This window comes from Barbus barbus (assembly GCF_936440315.1).
Source record: "Barbus barbus genome assembly, chromosome: 46".
NCBI classification, from domain to species: Eukaryota; Metazoa; Chordata; class Actinopteri; order Cypriniformes; family Cyprinidae; genus Barbus; species Barbus barbus.
In genome coordinates this window covers 2,124,782-2,148,357 of record NC_136724.1, presented here as the reverse complement: position 1 = coordinate 2,148,357, position 23,576 = coordinate 2,124,782, and the positions used below count along the sequence as shown (strand labels likewise).

Below are 23,576 nucleotides of genomic sequence, written 5' to 3'. Positions count from 1 at the left end.
GCTTTATACAAAACAGAGAGTTTCAATGCAGCTTCACAGTAATAAACAGGAAAAATAAACTTAATATAAGACAAGCTAAAGTCAGTTCAGCGTTTATATAATTCAGTTCAATGACAGTGTTGATGTTACACACAAATAAAACACTTATTTACAATATTGAACAGCTGGCACTAGTGCCTGTGGTGGTACTGGCATTAATGACATGAATATATGATAGTATGGATCCAAAAACTCCAATGTGAAAAGAGAGATGTTGAAATTGAACTTGAGTGTGCACTACACATCTAAACCTCAAATGATGTTTTGTGTCTGTAGAATTCAAGCGAAGACCAGGGAGCTCCGAGAGCGACAGGCCAGAGAGCGAGACTACGCTGAGATCCAGGACATCAACCGAAACTTCAGCTCCGACGAGGAGCACACCTACGCCGGGATCGGCTCTCTGGACTCGTCGCTGGACAGCAGCATGGACCTGAGCCATAACCCCGGTCCAGAGCATCCGCAGAGCCCCAGAGACCAGGCCTTGCCTTTAGAGGCTCTCTACGCACAAGTCAACAAGCCCCGCAACGGACGCCCAACATCTGCAGACAGGTAAGAGCTCACAGCTTCACTTTCTTCAGAATCGTCGTGACGTGATGCACAGGCTGCTTTATTCCTGAGATTTTGAGTGTTTTTCAGAGCGGTTAAGTAATACTTGGCTGATGTAACAGGACAATGACATGCCTTGACATGTTCTTGACTTGAAAGACGCATCCTTGGCTGTGTGTTTCCGAAGCTTTGCATAATGCAAGCTAAAGTGTGTTTTCTCACTGTCAAATATTTTTCATTTTGTAAGGTTGGATAGGGTGAAGCGCACCAACACTTTTGAAGTTTCTTTTATTGTGCTGAGAAAAAAGAAGTTTCTCTGAAGACCTCTCTGATAGAAGATGTTCTTCTTTTATGTTTGTTTGTGTCTGAAAGTTTGGAAAATGAAAAGCTGTTTTCATCCACCCTTTGCAGTGTGAAAAAAAAATGAAAGTCAAACAAACAGTGTTATCAGATTTCTCACCTGAGTCCCAGCGGCTGCTTTTATAGCACAGGTAAATCATTGATAATTCTCTGGATGGGAAAATTTAATAACCAGCAGGCTCCTTTATTATCACGGATCATGTCAGATTCACCCTCAACGTGCACAGAATTCATCTGGGTTTTTAAGGAAAAGAAAAGTCAACTTTATACTAGAAACTGCTGCAATTAGCAGAACTTTAGAGTGCTTTTGAAAAAAAAAAAAAAACATAAAATGTACTGCTGTATGTGCTGATAAGCATTTATGCTATACTAAACTATAAATGTCATTTATTTAGAAACTTGTATATCATGCATTAAATATATTTGTAATATACGTGTAATGATGAAATTGCTATTTAGTACATTTAAAATATACAAACTTTATATGTAATATTGAATAACACACTGCAGGTGTGATTTAGCCAACACATCAAAAGAATTACTTTACATTATTATTAAAACAATGATTTAAAATGCACTACTAAGACTTTTAATTTCACATTCTTAGAACCGTTTTTGAAAGTATACTTAAGTGTGGTAAACACAGTCAAGTGTCTCTTTAAATACACTTACGTGACCTTTCAGTTTATTAGTATTATACCATATAAGTATTTTTAATTTTATATACTTTTTAGTTTTGAAGTACACTAAAAGTACACTTTTAATACAGTTAAGCACACTTGTTTTTCACAAGGAGAAACAGGAAGTTTGGGTCACTTTGTTTACATTTAACACTATAGGCTACTGTCTAAAAATATTATTAATGTCAATAAATGATACATCTTTTGAAAGTTCAAACGGTTTAGTGTTAATATATGGTCTCTGTTTTACGAAATAGATGCTTCAGAAACAGTAATAGTCATTTGTGTCTGGAGTGTAAAAGGAACCATGCAACATTAAAACAGGACTTTATACTCAAGTAGACAAACAAATCTTGTGGAATGTACTCCCAACATCCTTTAGTCTTTGGTTTGCATTAAAGGTCCACAGAACCATGATTTTCTATTTGTTAAAGCAACTAGTTGGTGGTGTTAATGTTTAGGAAGATTGAAATGCATATGCAACTGAGGATAGGATTAATCTTTATTTCTTCTTCTTCTTTTTGAGAACGATTGTGCTAAAAAGTTGTCATCTTTTAGAAGTTTACTAGCATGGCATCAAAGCATGCAGACATGGACTAAAAGTTGCAGAAGTTTGTGTCTTCAGTTAGAGTTGAGAAGTTGTTTCAGTGTCTTTTATCTTCTCTGTTGATGTCAGCGTTCTGGTGTTTTACTGATACTGAATATCTGATGCAGAGGATTGACCTACATTTGTTGAGGTGAAATGAGAGTATTTTCTGAGATACAGGAGCAGTATATATTCCAAAACGCCTCATTTTGTGCTGTCACTGTTCTCCAGCTTCCAGATTCATGGCTTGTTTTACGGGATTTATGACAAATTCACCAATAAACATCCATCAGTGTATGAAAACTAAGGGAAAGTCACTTTGTATTCACATTGAAGAACCGCCGCGATTGCTCTGTTCCTCTAGCGATTATTAAATAGTTAGCGGTTAGTTATGGAAATTCTACTAAAGGCCAGCGTGTCTCTGTCTTAAACAGTAATTACTCTCTGTGGGTTTATTACTGCGGCGGATAATTGGCTCGTCAGTGGCGTGAAGCAGAGGCAGTGATTGACAGGTGTCACTCAGGCTGTGTGACCTTTCCCAGGATGCAGTGGGACGGGGATTATTACGTTACCAACTGCTGTTGTCCCAGCAGGAGCGTTCCCACCGGCCGCTGACACCCCGCCATTCGGCCGCAGTGTGAATATGAGGAGGTTACGATTACGAGGCAACTCTTCGATTGTAATTAATAATAAGAGTAATAATAATAATAATAATCTTGTTAAATATTATGCATTATTTGAAATGTACAGTGGGTACGGAAAGTATTCAGACCCCCTTAAATTTTTCACTCTTTGTTATATTGCAGCCATTTGCTAAAATCATTTAAGTTAATTTGTTTTCCTCATTAATGTACACACAGCACCCCATATTGACAGAAAAACACAGAATTGTTGACATTTTTGCAGATTTATTAAAAAAGAAAAACTGAAATATCACATGGTCCTAAGTATTCAGACCCTGAATACATTATAAGTATGAATTATAAGTCTGAATAATTATTCAGTAACTGTTTAGTTAATCATCATCATCATCATCATCATCTGCAAAAAAAAAAAAAAATGGAAAAAAGGATAATGTCTTGGCAGAAAACTACTGGTACATTCTCCATTACATTTAAGGATATTTCCTTCAACCATAAAACACAACCCAATGCAATGTGTTATTAAACATACAGGTACAACACCTGTCAAAAAATCTGCACAGAATGCATCAGATTTTTTATGAGTATAGCTTTATGTTAGTAGCCGAGTATAGTTTGTTGTTTTGTTTAGACAAAGAGAACAATCAAATACAAGAGAAAATAAAAAAGCGATGTGGAAATGCTTGTTTTATGACACTGGTAGATGTTATTACCGACTTTTCTGCTCCGCATCTTTCACTCCAGAGTGTCCTGATGTAGTAAATGTCAAACTTTGCTGCTTGAAAACAAATGCCTTTCTCTGTCCTTCAGGATTCATATAAATGTTTCATATATGGCTGATGATACAGGCTTTTCATGTTCAGCTGTTCTGTCTGAAAATAAGAAAAGACACACATATACAAATACCCCAGAAGATGCATTTAGAGAGAAATTAGAAATGTGTGAAATTCATATCACATTACTGAAACGAAATCTGAGCTAACAACATCTTACAACCAAAACCCCTTGATCAAATACTGTAATGAATTCCTGCCCATTTTCTGTTTATTAATCAGCTAAATACCCACAAATATTTTCAGCACAGTCTGTGACATTAAGATTATCTAAATTATAACATATTCCTAGCTTGTTGTTCCTCTTCAGATATACTCATTTGAACTCTTTGCTCTCCAGCGTGAAATAATAAACACGTTTATTAAACTATAAGTTGCATATGGAAGGTCTTAAACCTATGGAAGGTCTTAAAGAGTATAGTTTACTGAATCTTCTCACCTTTTAAAATAAAAAATAAAATGCTTATTTCAGAAAGCAGAGTTAAAAGCCTTTTCGCAAACGCACCTGCTTGACATCTGATTACATGCAAATCATCCTGCGTATATTTTAAATAGTGAGTTTGGAGCTTCACACTGCTTTGCATATCACTTAGAAGCAAGCCTTTGTGAAATACGTTGTAATATTTGTTGTCGCGCTTCTGGAATAAATTGCACACTTTCATTGGCGTTTGGGTGCGAGGGCTGTAATCTGCGTGAACGGCGTAATGCATTCACATTCTAGACAGTTGCATCACTCCATTTGAAAGGCCCGACTCCCTCCGTGAATCAAAACAAAGCCCAAACAAACATTTGCATTTCTAAATGAAAGCTAATAGAAGTTTCATAGTGTCAGGCTCCTGGAATAAACAGTCCTTGAGCGAGCGTCAACTTTAGCTCATTAGGAAGAGAGGAAAAAGTTTTTGTTTTCTTGGAAGTTTAAGTGTTTATTCTCTTAAAGAAGCGTCACAGAGGAAACTAGATTTCATCTCTTTGTAGATAACATTGGAGAGGAGGATTTCCTGTCTAAAGTGCACAGAACAGGAAGTGGATAAAGCTCAGCGAGGGTCTGTTCAAATTCTGTCAATCACAGCCGCCCACTGAGGCCTGTATCCACGGAAGAGAATCTTGTTTAAAACAGAAAACAAAAAAAGGCATATTTCATTTATTTTCCCAAAATCAAAAGAAATATATAATACTCTGTTTAATATTCTGACATTATTTTAGCATTTTTTCATCTTTTTTTTTTTCTTGTCCGTTAGGCATAGCACTAGGGGGAGAAAACAAATCATTTATTTATTTGTTTGTTTAAACTTTATTTATTTTATTATCAGATAATATATTTCATTATCATAATACAATGATAACAATAAGGTCAAATCAACCATAGCTTACATTTATAATTTATTATTATTATTAATTTATTAATTTATTTAAATGTTTAGGGGGGAATTAGACATGGATATGTTTCCATGAAATTATTTTACTTTCAGATAGTCAAAGTAATTCATTTTACAATACTACAATACTAATAATAAGGTAAAATCAACCACAAATTAGCTTTATTATTAATTTAATTTAATGTAATTTAATTTTGGGGTGAAAATTGCCGCTAATATGTTTCCATGAGAGTATTTTATTATCAGATACTCAAAGTAATAATTTGAAATTCTGTAATACTATGTAATACTATAAAGTAAAATCAACCACAATTAACCTTTATTATTATTTATTATAACCTTTACTATAACCTATTATTATTATTATTATTGTTGTTGTTATTGTTGTTTACATTTATTGAGTATGTGCTAGAATGTCATGAATCTTCTTCAAAAGATCATCTTCAGATCTTCAGGCATGTTGGCGCTCCCTCAACGAAAGTTAACAAACACTGACTCCAGTGGCTGTGCTGTTTGTTGGATCACTGTTAACCCTGTTTGCATTTGTCTGAGCAGTGAGAAGCAGCCTGAAGCCTCATAACACTTCTGTCCCACGAACAATTCACAGGCAGCATCTCACAGCTCAAAGCTCTTGAGATGCGGTCTGAGTTTGTCAGTCAGTCGATGAGTTCAGAGCACACGAGGCGATGTTGTGCGCTGTGGCCTCGAGCAGAGGATTTCTCACACGCCGCAGGCTAAATCTGCGACTGGCGTAACACAGCCCTCCTCCTCCTTCATTGCTGTTTACTGGAGATTTGAGTTTGGGAACTCACTCTCTCTTCCCAGCTATCTTTATATACCATCACCAATCACTCTGGTGGCGGCCACACATCTGCCTGACTTCCATGTGACCTGTGTGCCTTTTCAGGCTTGTTGCATGGAAAAAGAAAGAGGGAATGCATTGAAGGAATGCGTCGTTAATTTTCCAGCATGTTCAAATAAATATCCGTTTTGTTGGCCTGGTCAAGGCCTCCAAGTGCATTAGCCACAGCCAATAGACATGCCATTGATTTATTGGTATTAAAAAGGTGACGCCATGATGATGTTGGATGCTGTTTATAGTGCGGTGGAGTCTATTGGATACAGGCTTCAGTGATGAAAAATTGTGGTGCTGCCATGGTATACAAGCTGAAGCGTGTTGCATGCAGTGAAAAAAGATAGATCAAATAATATGTATGTTTGTACAGTATGGATTTATTTATTTAGGATAAAATATGACGATATTGGATACTGAAAGTAATCAATTGTATTATATATTTTCATAATATATTTTTTTTATATTATCAAAATATATTATTATACATTCTAAAAAAATACATACATACAGAGGGCTTGTGGGCAAAATTCAACCTCTTGCATCTCACCCATCAGTAGCCTGGGATTGGGAACATTTGCATGTGATTTCATCTACTTCTTGTCGACACAGCAACAACCCGTGTCTATAAAGTCAATAAAAGCCTTTTTATGTTTCTCTTCGTGGCCAAAAATGCATCAATAGAAGAGGACGTTCAGGCGAAAACCCTCAGCGGAAACAGAAAAACCTCTTTATCTCACCGTTCTGCAGCTGAATAAATACAATCAGACAATTACCAAATGTCTGGGTCCGGTTCGTCTGCCTTTAACAGCGTCCCAGTCGAAGGTCAGAGCGGCAGTAAAGCGTGGAGAGTCGCAGCTCTCTGGCCTGTAAAAGGTTTGTAAGACGGGCCGGGGCCAGTGAACACACCGCTCTCGTCTGTTTTACAGTCACTCCAAAGCCAGGCTCCATTATCCAGATTCTCCTGCTTTATTAGCGGGGTTTGATCGGTCCCCTCTGAACGAATGAGAGGCAGTTGAAGCGGGTTCAGGATCTGTGAATGAGCCTCACATCTCACAGTCCTGAGTCACGCTACATTTCAGATCAATCTGATACCAGCTCAAACAAAGTTATTAGGGATGGAAGCACAGCCGTTCAATATGCTGTACTTGGGCGTCCACCTCTCAGCCAACAAAACTTACAGAAGTGTCTCTTCTGCTTTTTAAATCGGGTTGGGAAAAAGATTTGATTCATGCATCATGCATGGAAGTCGTGGCCTAATGGTTAGAGAGCTGGATTTGTAATCCGAAGGTTGTGGGTTCGAGTCTCGGGCCGGCAGGGATTGTAGGTGGGGGAGTGAATGTCCAGCGCTCTCTCCACCCTCAATACCATGACTGAGGTGCCCTTGAGCAAGACACCGAACCCCCAACTGCTCCCCGGGCGCCGCAGCATAAATGGCTGCCCACTGCTCCGGGTGTGTGTTCACGGTGTGTGTGTGTTCACTGCTGTGTGTGTGTGTGTGTGTGTGTGTGCGTGCGCATTTGTTCACTACTCACTGCTGTGTGTGTGCACTTGGATGGGTTAAACGCAGAGCACCAATTTCGAGTATGGGTCACCATACTTGACAATACGTCACGACTTTTTTTTTTTTTATTACACGTTAATTGGGTCGTGGAATGATACGGCAAGTGGTTGAAATATAAGACGTCAGCCTTAAATTTATTAGATCCTTAAATAAAAAAGAGAGTGAATTAAAAGGTTACCTAATTTTTGTTTTATCAAAAAACAAAAATACTATTTGTATTAAAATGCACCAATTATTTTCAGTAAAACCTGTAATGTGTGTTAAAAGAGAGACTTCATCTTTATCTAATGATTTCTTTAGGTTTGGTTTTTATTGTCACATTTTAAATGTTAGTTTTGTTATTATAATTTTTTTAATTTATATTTATTCTATTGTTATCTAGGTTTTGATTTTTATTCATTTTATTTTGATTTTTTGTTTGTTTTGGGCTGCTAATGTTAATGTGCTAAGTAATATAATTTATAAACAGTGAATATTTTTATTTATTTATGCTTTCATTTTATTTTTGTGCATTTAGTTCTATTATTTATTTATTTATTTTTAAGATCTTTGACTATAGGGTTATTCTAGTATCATTGCTTTAATATTATAGTTTTAGTTAGTAATTTGAATTGCATTTTATTTTTTCAATTTAATTGTAGTTAGTCTTATTAATGTTTTGTTCTGTTTTGTTTGACCTTTTTTTTTGTTTGTTTTGTTTGTTTATTTTAAAATAATTTTCACGCCAGTTTATGAAAATCTAATTGTTTCCATTACTGATAATAACCCTGTTGCGTGGGGTTGTTTGTTTGTGTGATCTGAATCTTTAAATATGAGCATAGTTGAACCTAACCGGACAATCACAGGATGTGCAAAAGACAGGAATCATTTTAGAATCAAAGCATGACGCCTTAAATTAGAATTGCATTGAATCTTGTCATTATTGTGAATGTACTGTATTTCTGGCCTTATTCTTTGTGTTGAGTTAAAGTCTATTGTCTTAGCATCTGGTTAGCTTAGCCTTGTAGCTCTCGGTTTTAAGTGAATCGTCGCAGAACGACGGCCGTGATTCAGTATGAAGCTCTCCAGGGGGCCAGGACTGTAGGACCTGTGTGTTCAGACAGAAGCTGTGCTGGAGTTGTGTATGGAGTGGAGAGCTCTGAGCTGTCGGTGTCACGCAGAATGATATTTCAGGAGCGTGAAACAAACTGTCACCTCTTTGATGCACATGGTTTGATTGACGGCTGCTCCCATTAGAGCGAGATCCTCTAAGCTGCTGCAAGTCAAGGTGAGACGAGATGAGAGCGAGAGGAGAGCATGGTCTCTCTTCACCTCTCCTCCTCTAAATCCAGTCCGTCCTGACGCTGCGCTCCGCTTCAGTTGGATTATGAAATGCAAGTAGCTCAATTGCTGTTGATAAAATTTTAGCAGCTGCTGGTTTTGTGCTTTTTCCTTTTACCTTCTTTATTTTGTACCTTCTTTGGGCTTGTGGGAATGATAATTGGAAGGTCATAATCCCAGAAGACGAGAGCTCTTCAGGTTTCTGTGCTGACTCTTTCACACTGATCCTGCTGCGTTACTGTCTCAGATCTGCTGACGCTGCCCGACTTTCATTACTAGACCGAATAGGGAGTCTGCACCTTATTTTATTTGATGTTATGTTATTTTATTTTTATATTTTTGAATTCAAAAATAATTTAAAGTCTCTCTCATATTTTGGAAGTAAACTAATTTATTTATTGATTTATTGATTTATTGATTGATCGATTGATTGATTGGTTTATTTATTAAAAAAGAAAATGGTGTTATATTAGTACCATTGGTATACTTAATATTAAGAATTCGATTTTATTTAGATACTTTATATTTTCAGATTAATTTTAAACAGTTATAACTACAGTTAAAGTTAGTAATTTTCTTGTGTGTTTTCTGTCAATTTTGTTGTCTTTCATAAAATGATCATAAAATGGTATAATATATTATATATATAATATATATATATTTTTTTTATTGTCAGTATAGTTTTTAGTCACTATAATTAATTTAGTTAAATTTAACTAAATTAAAATGGCACAAAAATGCTGAAATGAAATGTTTCTATTTATTTATTTGTTTGTTTGTTTCAAATATGAACCAAATACATTATTTTACTGTAGTGAACTGGATTGTGATTTTTTTTTTTTTTTTTTGACCGTTGTGATGTTACTGATTACTAACTGGATTATCAAATACGCAAACTATTCAATAATAAAGTGTTTAATAGACGGGGAACATGTTGGATGAAATGAGAGGCGTCTGAATCCATCAGAAACCTGTATCCAGTGTACTGTAAGTGCAGACGTCACTTTCTCTCTGATGTTTTATCGTTCTGTCATAAAGGCACATTTTCTTCTCCATTACTAATGTGATTATGAGATTTCCTTACTCAATAACGCAGCCACAGCTCTGCTGCATTACAGCATACATTCACCTTAATTAATGTACAACTACAAACTCATCTTAATCGCGGTGGTGATTTTATTTGATTTATTGTCGTTTTTTTCTCTGCTTAAATCAATTAGAGTACCATTATATCGCTGGAGCGCACTTGTTTAAATACTCTTTGTTAATAATTGATGTGTAAATAGATGAAGTGCTGCATATGTCGGTGTGCGTGAATGTTTACTCTGTTCTTTCATTAAGCCCAAGGGAAAGTAAAATCTCATATATGTCTCAAGCACACAGTCTTAATGGCGCTGCGTTTGATTACGGTAATTTCAGCTGCTTACATCAGCAGCAAAACGTTTGGCAGATACGCCGCTTATTGCTTCCTCTGCTCGCTTACGGACGCTTCCCGCTGAGATGCAGCTCATACCGAGTCTGTTGGTAGCAATAAAACAAGAGAAAGAAAGATGCTTCTAGAGCTGTGTTGTCCTCTTTATATTTGTTACACCTTTTTTAAGTACTTTTTCAGTGAAAACATACAAAAAGTCAAGGGATGGCATTTATATGTCTTAATTTTTAAGTTTATTAATTTAATAAATCAAATAATATATTATAATTTATGCTTAAATCATGAAAAGTACCTACCTGGTCTCATGGCATAAACGTACCTGGGGGCACTTTTTAGCGAGACGCAAAATACGTACCAATAAGTACATATCACTGCAGTTTCCATAAGAAATGAACACTAGAGGCAGTAAAACTCAGACGCCTTTTATTCCTTTTCACACAAATTTACAGAGCTTCGATTAATAAAGCATAATTTTCTCACAATTACTTGAAGAATATCATGTTATAACTTCAAAACAATATTAATATGCTGGGAGATTTGGAAACTGATCCTTTTGAACGTTAGCATCACACATATCCAGTTTCATATCTATGGGTTTTCATAGACAGTAGGTTTGTTCGGTAGCTCGTGGAGTACGAAGACGTACTTGAGAGGTGAAGAGCTCCGGTTCGACAAAACAGTTCAAATCTGCATATAAGGAAGTTCAAATAGCATGGTTGCATCAACAAATGCATTTTTATATCAGTTTTGCATTTGTCAACACTATCGGGTAGATTTAGGGTTGGGTTTGGTGTAGGCATAGGCATATTTCCAACACAATAGAGCATTCATTTTTAGCTAGACGAAAGTGAAGCGAACGCAGAGAGAGAGAGCGAGAGATATGTATACTCATATGTGATAAGAGTACAGTGAACCAGTGTTGCCAGGGTTGCGGTTTTCCCGCACAATTGGGCTATTTTGAAAATACAGTCACGGGAAAAATTACAGAGCCATGGGTTGCAGTTTTTTGGGCTACTTTTATAATGTACCGCGGCCGCCCAAAGTGTATATATACACGTGATTGCAAAAGGAAGTTATAACAAACACTCGATGGTGGTTTAAAGTGAGTGCTGAGTAAAAGTGTACTAATAATCTCATCTACAGTCTTATGTAGAATGATGCTAATATTAGCTCTAATGCACCTGCAGAACAGTCCAATTCTTCTTCATAATGCATTTTGTCATAATACTTCATGTAAGGTCGCAAGAAAATGTTTTGTTGTATTTATTTAGAAATGCTTTTGATAATAGTTGGGTAAATGTGTGCTGGGATTGAAGAGATGTGGCTTGGCAAACGTTTTATTGCCAGTATAAAGGCTGATAATGGCTGAAAAACAAAAACAAAAGAATAATAAGGATTAAGTTATGTCTCATACCTGGCGGAGGTGTGAAAGGTTATGTTTTCTTTGTCATGCATTTCTTTTTTCAACACATTTATAGGTAAATCTGAATATATATATATATATATATATATATATATATATATATAGATATATATATTCAGATTTAAAAATAATATTTTAAAGATGTTTTTATATTCTTATTGTTGAATGAATTCTTAATTTCATACATCAAATATAATTTATTATGAATTATGCTTAAATCATGAGCAAAAGTTTTTTAATTGATTTCAGGGATTTTTTTAATAATTATTTTAATTCTTTTTTTTTAATCATTTCGAATTTAATGAATCAAATAATATATCATTTATACATAAATCATGGGGGGGGGGCATTTTTATTGATTTTACTTTAAAAATATATATTTTACTGGGAAACGATTTTTTACTTAAGAAAATTTAGTTTTTGTTGTGTGGAAACAAACACACACATATTCAGTCGTATGGGCTCATTTCATGAGTGTGTGTCTGCTGCTGTGCTGTAGTGATAATACAGTGGTGTTAACACAGCTTTGTGTGTGTGTGTGTGTGTGTGTGTGTGTGTCGCCTTATCATATGCTGTGTGTGCTGATAGTCTGTGGAGACTTGGAGGCGAAAAGCCAGTGAATTATCTGACAGGTCCAGTTGAATTTTTTAGTGGGAGGCCTCTCTGGGATGGACGGGATGAGATGGAACGAGAGGCGAGCAATTTCCCCTCCGTTTGCACCATTACATTCATTTAGGAAAGCAAACAGGCTGCGAGGAACGGGGCTCATCTCACACGTATGCAAACACACCAAACCAGAGGCGTGTACAGTGTGTTTGATCTGTGTGTCTCAAACCAGACGCTGAAAGACGCTTTAATGAACTTGCAGCAGGAAGATGAAAGCTTGCGTGCATTGTGTGGCTCTGCCAGATGAAATATAATCGTCCCACATTCAGTCCCAGCAAACACTCACTTCATCTGCGGCTGCAGAGGCCAAACAGAAGCACTGCTGATTACACACAGCTCCAATGAGTTTACACTCATTTTAAAACTAATTCTACGCTCTATTAACACTGTTTGCTTTGGACAAAGACAGACATGGCGGTAGATATAAGTGCAGGAATTATTAATGTGCTCTTCACTTGGTAACTCACTTGACAACGATCTAACGACAACGAGCTTCAGACTCTATATATAGTTTGACTGGAATACTTATTTCTGATGATTTATTCAAATTAATCATTGAATCTTTACAGCACTCTCTCATGGCATTACCATCATTATGCATATATATATATATATATAAAGTATTTATTAGATAAAATACAGTAAAGTAAAACATTAAATTATTAAAAACACCAAGACACCACTCATAGAACTGAATGGGATTCTTCTTCTAAATATAACTATACTTAAACTGAACATGACATTTTCTTAATTGTCATTTATAAATGTAATACTAATAATAATAGTTATACGTATATCCATATAACATAAATTTGATGTAATTATATCGTATAAATATTTGTTTACAAATTTACAAATAAATAATAATTATTATTATTATATAAAATTTAATGATATTGTATGATTTTTATATAGTTTATACAAAATTAAATTCAATATGCACAATAACCATTAATAAGCTTTTTTTTAATTATTTTTCTAAGTCACCACTCATGGAACTGATCATGTTTGTAATCAGGTCATGTGACAACGTAGCATACTACATTTTAAAATGAGTATTGTTGCAAAAATTGTACTCTTTTTTGTTTTATAGTATGCAGTATGCAGTACATACTAGTACTTTATTCTGAACACAGCCTTTGTCAATGAAAGCAGCAATCTTGAAAAACTAAAATAAAAACAGTTTTTTAGTTCTCAGGAAGTGAACTATAATGACGAATGCCTATTTTAGACAATAAGAGCATTTTTAATAAAGCAGCCAATAAAATTGCATCATTTGTGGTACAAATAATGGCTAAAATGCAATTAACTGTGCCCAAGAAGCTAAGACGAGTTTTTTCTTCTTGCCTCGGGACGTTATAAAAGCAAATAGGATCAAGAGAGGAATTTATTCGATTCCTGATGGCAAAAAGATCACATCTTTAACCCTGCGTGACTCCATGACGAATGCACACTCATATGTCTGCGAGAGAGAGACTGTGCTTAGATATTAGATATCTCTCCGTAATGGCCTTTTCTGGGTCACCGGCGCTTCTTTCTATTTTCTGTCGTCTACTGTATGTTTGAGATCGTCTCGCCAGTTTTCATATGATGGATAACCCGATTGGCTAACGTAATCACGGATCCCTCAGCTAGCATAACATCCAGGCTCTCATTCTCCCGTCCCGAACACCTCCCCAGAAATAGCGGCGGTAATAAATGTGATTGGGAGAGCAGGAGTGTGATGGAGGATCTGAGATTTCCTCCAGTATTCCCCCTCTCTCTCTCTCTCCTGCTGTCTTATCTATTCCCTCTCTTTCTCTGCTCATCCACCGGCTGCTCTCTGCAGATCTTATTCTTGTTTGTTTGATATTGTCAGAGCTGCTTTCTCCCTGTTTCACATTTGTAGACTTGTGTTTTTCTTAGTTTCTTGTCTGTTAGGGAATCTGTGTGCTGTGTGCTGAAGTCATGTTTCATAGTTTCAGGCTGGGTCATATACAGTATGGATTATGCATGGCATAAAATGTAAAGAAAAACAATCTAGTTGCATAGTTATTTATGTGCTAAAATATATTTTAATACCATATCTAATTAGTATGAAAAATACATATTTGAAAGTTTGATTTGTATCTTAGTTGCTCAAGTAAGTTTTTTGGAACTGATTCAAAACACTGATTCAGTTAGTTGTGTTAATGAATCAAAAATGTTCATAGCACTTACTGTGGCAATTTATTGTGTTATTTAATATTAAATTATATTTAATAGTATTTTAAATTAAAATTATATTTATATATGCATTTATATTTCTATAACAATTGTCATAAATGTTATACTTTTATTATGAAAAATAAACAATATTATTGAATATTTTGTAATATTATACAATATTTAACATTATTCAAATTAGTTCTATTTGTTGTTTTTAATTGAACTTCTTGCAAACATGCACAAATATCAAGGAATATTTTCAGTTTTATCAAAAATATTGAGGTATAATTTTTAAAACACCAGTATAGTATAGTATAGTAGTACTAAATATTTATTCAAACACTGTTGCAATGATTTATCTTAATAAATGATCACAAATAAGTGTTTTTCTCCTTCCCTGTGGCATTTTATTAAATGTTATGTACAGTGTGTGTGTGTGTGTGTGTGTATATATATATATATATATATATATATATATATATATATATATATATATATATATTACATATAATATTAATAATAATTATATTATAAACAAAGTTATAAATGCAAATGATTATAAAAATGTATGTATGTATTAGGGATGGGAAGATTCCCTGATTCGCTCGGTGCATCGGCTACAAGTTGGTATTTATATCGCGATGCATCATTTCTAACATATTTGCATATGTAAAAACCGATTTATTTATATATAATTACTTGTGGATGTGCTATACGTTTATTATTTAGAAGGTGACTAATAATCTGTGACTGATTTCTCCTCTCTAAACTGTGTCTCAAGCGTGCTCTCTCATCACCGCTGCGCGTGAATATGACGAATCACAACAGCACTGAGACCCGAGGAAAAGCAGGGATTAAAGTCCAAAACCTGACTTGAAATAACCTAACAAATCAATCGGGGCTAAAGCGGTTCCATAAACGACAGATTAAATCCACACAATCTCACTTATTTGTGCATGCTTATTCTTAAGCAGACCTTGATGTCGATCATGGATCAAATCGATCCTTCATGGCAAACAGCGAATATATCTGTGCTGTTTAATGCAATTTGAGACGTTGTGTTTTCCTCAGTGCATAACTGACGTGTCACAGGTATATTTTTCATCTGTAAATGTTAGAAAGTCATGCAAACATATCCATATTGCTGTCAGGAGTGGGCAAGGCACGCGAGAGCAACGAGCGCTGCTAAACAGACGGAGCGCAATAATTCTGAGTAAAATATACATTTTGATAAAATATTTGTTGTTGGACATTAAATGTGTATTTTGTAGAATTGTAAACCTACATATAAGTGTATTTTTTATGATAGCAGTGACTCTAAAGGACTATTGTAAAAGGTAAATCAAATGTAAGCTAGTACAGCACTATTTGCTAAACTCAAATGAGTTAATATGTGTTTCCTATAGCAGTTAAAATATAGTCATTTTCTTTCATTTATTTTCATTTTAAGTTCAGTGATTTTAACTTTTAATTCAGTTATTTTAATGCTTTTAATAGCAATTTTAGATTGTAATGTTCTAATGATCTGCTATCTGTTCTGCAAACTATAAAAGTTACAGCTGTCATGAAACCAGAGAGAAAGGCTGCATGGTAAGAAACTGTAAAAAAAAAAAAAAAGAAAAAAGTCAAATAATGGTATGTGAGTCAGTGGTAATATCATTGTGTTCCTATTGGCCAGTGTTATGAAGCTCAGACAGTTAGCCGGCTTTAGACCAGATTAGTTTCCCAGCATACGTTGCCACAGTGACTAAGCTTGATCTAGGCCTATGTTAAATTTGCTTTATGCCACCATTTGACAATGAGTCAGACTGAATGAAATAAGCCTGGCTTATTTGGTTAACTTGTCTTATGAAACAGGCCTTGAGGCATGAAAAGTGATCATATTTTCTCCATTGCATTGGTACCTGCTTCATATGTATCTTTAATGTATCGTTTAGTTGGCTATGCATCAAGATGCGTATCGTATCGGCCTGAGTCATGAGACGCACATCCCTAGTATACGTATATGCACTAAAGGGATCTTTATCCTTTTGTCGTCTGTCTCTATTGTATGGTTTCTCTCAGTCTCTCACTCTTGTGGCATGTTACCCTGTGTGATTTGGCCCTCATTGTCCCGCTGGCATCTTTGTCGTCCGGCCCCCTCCGCCAGGCACCTCCATTCTTGGCAGGTGTGGATTTGTGAAGGTGACCCCGGGCCCCGGGCTCTGGGCTGGGAAGGGACAAACCGAGTGAGACGTAGCTCTTCACAAACTGGCTGAAGTTGCACAGAACTTGGCTAGAATTTAGCTAGTTCTCATGCAAAATATAGAAATGTATGCCAACTCTCTCTGTTCTCTCTGTCAGTCCAAACACACACACACTGCTGGCTCCATCGAGGTCTTTTGACAAGGTGCAAACAGACAGGTGAGGCCCGCTCGCTATTTCTTTCCATTAGTAATAGACTCGGTTACACAAGCTGCATCTGCCCTGCAGATGGATGAGTTAGAAATGGATATTTTTGTATCTACATAATCTAATTTGGACGACACTGGAGGTCTACCATAAACAAATGGCTGTAAGTGGTTGCTTCAGGTTTCAAAGGGAAAAGAACCAAACTGCACTGATTGATTTAGCCTTTCACGAGAACCTAAGGAAATTACCTGAAGTTGAGTTTCCGATTTCTTCATTTAAGCTAATTTAACCCTAGAACGCATGAAAGGATTCAAACTAACCACAAAGACTTTTGAAGAGAGAGAGAGAATTGGATAATTCCAGATCTGTTTTTTATGAATCGATAATAATGCTGAGTTCCGTGACAATTCATAAATTAAATCAAGATTGTTGTTGTCGAATTCTATAGACAACATGAAATATATTTGTAAAATGGTAAATTGATTACATTATTTTGTTAAAATGTTTATTATTTTTAATGTATTTATTCATTTATTTATTTTTATTATATACATTTTCCCTTGTTAACCATGTATTAAATACTGAAAATAAGTGTAACGTATATGCAATATAGGGTTAAGTGATCTGGGTCGATCTCATAGTTAGGTCTAGTTGTTTTGGACGAGTTTATTCATTCAAATCTGAAACCCACTGGCTGTTTATCGGGGCTTAATTAAATTTACCTTGCCCACCGCTGTACCAAGCGGCTTGAGTTCTTCTTCTGAGCGAATGGAATTAGTGTGCTATTTTGAAGCGTATCTCAGCTTTCTCTCATTGTTTCACGGCATTGTCAATCAAATCCCTTATTCTGGACAAACCCACAGCTGCAAATCGGATCACGCAGAACTCCCATTGGAATTCAAAGGGTGCGAGCTTGTAGAATCAGAGGAGTGAGAAAGAACATGTTTCTCAGCTGATTAAAGCACCGGCGGAATTTGGGAGGAAAGAGACGGATTTATCGCCACTTACAAATGATTGCGACTGCTAGGCAGAACGGCTTTTGTCAAGAGTGTAATGGTTCCATTTGTTTGCCAACAGCTTTGGCTTCGGGATGAGGAAGAGTTTGTGTTTCAGTCATGAAGGGATAAGTCTCTATGGATATATTTGTAGTACTGGGATTCGGTGTTATTATGCTCCTTTTGGAGAGTTCATATATTTGTTGTCTCTTGGCGGTTGGCAAACTCTCCTCAGAAGACCTCATTTGAGATGCTGCTGTTGATTCCTACAAAACAAAGATAGACTGAGCTTTCCAATGTCTAGTCAAGCACTAAGTTTAACAGGGTCAGAAATTTAACAGGGGCTTGGGGCAAAAATGCCCCTCAGGTTTACCGAGATAAAAAGGTTCGTCAAGACAAACTTCAGGCTGCCTTGAGAAAGCCTAGCATGAAAGTTTGAAGCAGCTGTGAAAGCTTGATGGTTGTTAGGGTGTTGCTATTGGCTTTCTGTATATACTAAAATGTATTTGAAATGCATTTATTTTGTGCTAAGTATACTACAAATACATTTACATATTTATGTGCTTAATAAAAATATCCTGCAACTTACTTTTGAATGAATGAATGAATGAATGATGCATTTATATAGCGCTTTATTGTGTATTGCTGTACACCCAAAGCGCTTTACAATCATGTGGGGGGGTCTCTCCTCAACCACCACCAGTGTGCAGCATCCACTTGGATGATGCGACGGCAGCCACAGTACAACGGCGCCAGTGCGCTCACCACACACCAGCTACAGGTGGAGAGGAGAGAGAAAGTCATAGAGCCAATCAAGTGGATGGGGATTATTAGGAGGCCATGATAGACAAGGGCCAGTAGAGGGAATTTGGCCAGGACACCGGGGTTACACCCCTACTCTTTACGAGAAGTGCCAAGGGATTTGTAATGACCACAGAGAGTCAGGGCCTCGGTTTAACGTCTCATCCGAAAGACGGTGCTTTTTGACAGTATAGTGTCCCCGTCACTATACCGGGGCGTTAGGACCCACACAGACTGCAGGGTGAGCACCCCCTGCTGGCCTCACTAACACCTCTTCCAACAGCAACCTAGTTTTCACAGGAGGTCTCCCATCCAGGTACTGACCAGGCTCAACCCTGCTTAGCTTCAGTGGGCAACCGGTCTTGGGCTGCAGGGTGACATGGCTGTGGCTAAACTGGTATACTTCAAGTCTGCTAAATTGGAACAACTAATTTTGTCTTTAATGCTCTTTTAATTGTGTGGAAGTGGTGCATAAATCCAGCTAAAGATATTCTGAAGTATATTTGATTTTGCTAAAGTGGAACTATTACTAGTATACTTCAGGTGCACTTTAAATATCTTCCATTAACTACTGATATGATACAGTGATCATACAATCCTTATGAATAGTGATATTAAAATACATACAGTTAAGAAATGTGCATTGTGCATTAAAGAAATACTCCAAATAAAGTTTAATTATAAATTTATATCAGTTAGTCTTAAGTGATATGTCAATAAATTTTAATGGATTTGAAGTGCAGTATGAAAAAAAATTATTTTAATATATATATATATAGGCGAATAAAACATTGATTATGATGAAAATGTTTTGAAATTAACATATCCCCAATATGAGCCGGATGCTAAATGTACCAGAATAAGTGATGGTGGCGGTGAAGCAATTGCTCAAAAGGTCCAACAGATAAATGAATATGCTTTATTTTATCACTTTGTAATTGATATTAAAATATCAGGACAGTTTTATACTATTGGGGCAGTTTATAGATTCATCAATGTCAGGTATTAATTCTGTATTGCTACAACCTGATTCCAAATATATTTAATAATGACTGGAAAAACATCCATACATTTAATGGTTGATGAGGTAATTATAAAAATTGCCCTTTAGGAAGGTAAAAAAATAATTGCCCCTTAATGGAAAAGTTAATTTCTGACCCTGGTCTGCAAAAAAGACATCTCCATCGGGGAATTGGGTCGAGACGACGAGTTCAACCGGAGGCTCCACTGAAATGCCTAGTAAACATGTGATTGTGGCACCAATTAAGTAAAAAGTCACGTTAGTGGGTTAACAAAATCAACCTAAGATGGCCAAGTGATGTTATCTGCTGTCGACGCCAGAGGTCTACAAGTAGGTCTAAGCACTAAATTTGGAAATGAAAGAAAAAAAGCTTGTTTTCTAGCAGAAATGTTATGATTTCAGTCTCTGGCGATTTGTTTATGGGACGGGAGAGCTAATAACAGCAGCGCTCTAATGAAATCAAGCTAACCGAATTGCTCTCGACTGACCTGAACCTCTTGCAAATCCTCAGGCAGTAACATTGGAAAATATTTTCCTCCCATCAACCTCAAAGATAGTCGACTCATGTTCATACACATACAGGCCTAATCATTACTGAAGCGCTGTCTGTCCCGGATAAAAGCAGAACAGACAAGAGAACAGGCCTATGTGCAATATTATGATGGAGCATTAAGAGCCACGGGGGGCCGTCTGTCATTATAAACCCTCCACATGCTAATTTCTGCTTTGTTTTCTGCTGTGTTAATAGCTGTGTTTTACTGTTGCTCACAGTGCCAATTAAACCATCCGCTTTTACAGCCGGTCAGAGACGTCAGCTGACGTTTGTGCACTGAGCCGTGAGTTTTTGGGTGCTGATTCTCAGGTGTGTTCACCTGGCATGATTGTCTTTAAACTGTTGGAAGTAGCTCCTGAAAGAGAAAACTGACTGTAGATGGTTTACACTGATACTCTAGCACACATACACAATACACTGAATCGCATTCTGACACTTTTCGAAATTACACGACACTGTTTTCCATTAAAAATATCAACTTTTTGTGTTTCGGCTATTCATTTATACAGCAACGGCGTTTTGAAAACGCAAACGGATTTCAAAGTGCAAGCTTTGAAAAAAATCGAGAAATAGAGAAAACTTCTCTATTTTTACTACATTATTGTTGTGTTGAACTTACCCTAAAAAGTAACTTTGAGAAATTGTGCTTGTGGAGGGTTTGTTTTGGAACATATTGTGCGTGATGACTGATCAGTACAAACAATACAATAAAATAAATAATAAAATTAAGGAAAATAATACATATTCTCCCCTTTGAAACAACAAATTAACTAATTGTATGATATATTAAAATATTTGTAATACACTGTAAAAAGTCATAAGTTGACTTAATTAAAAAAATTGAGTTTGCTACCCTTGCCTTAAAATTATCAAATAAATAATAATTAAAACAATTAAGTAAATTGTTAGGTTCAATTTTAATTATTATTTACTTAAAACAATTTAAGGCAAGGGGTTTCCTCAATTTTTTTTTAAGTTAAGTCAACTTATTACTTTTTACAGTGTACTTTACAGTAAGGTTTAATTTTATAACATCAGGTAATGCTTGAATTAATTAATAAATAGACAAAAAAAAAAACCTGCATTTATAGGTTAATGTTAATTACTGTAAATAAATAAAAAAAATCTTATTGACCCAAACTTTTGTATTTTTTATTATATTTCTAAATTCATTACTTCTAAATTGTTTTAATTAATATTTTATTTAACAAGGCTGCTTTAACATAGATTCACATAGAAAACTGCTATTTTAAATTGTAATAATATATATATATATATATATATATATATATATATATATATATATATACTAATATAGTAGTCAATTTGTAGAAATTGAAATATGTAGAACATGCATGAATTAACTTTGAGATACATAAATGCTGTAAAAAGTAATGCTTATTGTTATAATAACTTATTATATGAAAAATAATTATATTATGTTTATAATAATATATTATGTTGTCCCATTAATTTAGTTGTCAGCATAAAAAATACAAAAATCCCATCCAGTTGTATGTCCCATTGAATATTGTGTTTCACTCAGAAATATGTAACGGTCCAGATGTTAGATGCATTGTGGAGTTTGGTAGAAATCTTAAAATGAGTTACCCGCTACAGTAAAATGTGTTTAGGAGGAGAGAGAGACGCTGTTGGGCCGCAGTGTTTCTTTTGTGTTTGAGCACAGGTAACAATAAAGAGCCTCTCTCTCAGGGCTGATGGCAGTACAGGTGGTCTTTGACTGAAAAACACACACACACTGTTGCTCTTTTATTCCTCTCGCATTTTTCAATTTCACTCATAATCTGTCCCGGCAGACAATGAATAAATGCATGATGAGCCGAGCGCTGTTTGAGATGCTACCTGTAAAGCTTTAGACACAGCGAGTGTGAAGACGAGGACGAAGGCTCCCCGTTATGATATTCATGAGTTGTGGCTCTTTGTTAGCGCAAGCGATGCTTTGTCTTTCTCCAGACTGATTGAATCGTGTGTGTGTGGGTTTGTCTCGGTGTGTGGGCAAATATCGAACTTCAGATGATTTCGAATGTGCTTGGAAAGCACTATTAGAACATTCCAGAGCGTTCAAAATGTTTTCTCCATCGCTGACATGTAAAAAGGCTTTTGATATTAAAGCTAATGTGTCTCCCAGGCTTTGGCAGTAATAACCAGCCCTTAAACTTTGGGTCATATGTGAGATTAATTTCCAACACTTTCCAGCCCGTCATCATAATTGGACTCAATAAAACGTTGATAGTTGAATCATATGGGCAGCTGACATCATTCCGCAGCGGTGATAGCAGTGTGACGTGCTTTACACTATTTCAATTTTATTTATTTATAATTATTATAATTATGCATGCAGTTTTTATGAAGATATTTAATTGTGCATGCATTTTTTGCAAATAATAATTTAAAGGTTACTGTGTATTTATTTATTTACCAAAAACAAAACAGTGATCACTTAAATTGATCACTTTACACTAAACTATTTTATTTTTTCCTAATCATCATAACATATGAATGCATTTTTTATTAGCAATTGATATCAAATCAATATTATATATATATTTTATATTTTCAGCATACTTATTGCTTCACCATACATATTGGATTGTTTTCCATCTAAAATAATTTTTGCCTTAGATTATAAAAATTATACATGCATTTTTGGCAAACAATAATTTAAAGGTTCCTGTCTGTTCGTTTGTTTTCTTTCCTTTTTTTTTCTTTTGAGAACCTCATGTAACGTTAGTCAGGCTATTTTAATTTTTTTATTATTATTATTTCACCAAAACATTGAGCACTTAAATTGATCAATTTACACTATATACACTTTTATTATTATTATAATTATGCATGCTGGTTTTATGAACAATTATTTTAAGACCCAATATTATACAGTACCCACCTTATTACAGTATACTGTACATAATACTCAATACATAATATTATACATAATACATTTGCTGTACTTATTAATTATATATTTTATGGTATGCTTATGTTATAAATCAAGTGCCAAAACTATCATGCTGTCATGCTATTTATTTTATTTTATTTTTGCATTATGCATTATGATATCTGAAGGGTTACTATGTAATATAAATATTTTATTTATTTATTTCCCTGAGACCCTCATATAATGTTAGTCAAGCTGTTTTTCCACCAAAACAGTGATCACTAAAGTTTTTTAGGACCATGGCTGGGCTCCCCCCGGATCATCCCGGTCAGTTTTATCGTGCAGTGTATCATGGGAAATATTGTAATGTTCTGAACTGACCAATCCCAGCGTTTCTGTCTCAGAGCCGC

At 35.4% G+C, this 23,576-nt stretch overlaps 1 protein-coding gene across 2 annotated transcripts in view; it reads left to right on the top strand.

Annotated features, from left to right (window-relative positions):
- The window catches only part of pard3aa (par-3 family cell polarity regulator alpha, a), a 445,004-nt gene that overhangs the window by 345,189 nt on the left and 76,239 nt on the right, over nt 1-23,576 (top strand). For both annotated transcript variants that reach the window (XM_079409545.1, XM_079409544.1), the window contains one exon: nt 316-588. In XM_079409545.1, the coding sequence (XP_079265671.1) occupies nt 316-588 (273 nt within the window). The remainder of the gene's footprint in view (nt 1-315; nt 589-23,576) is intronic.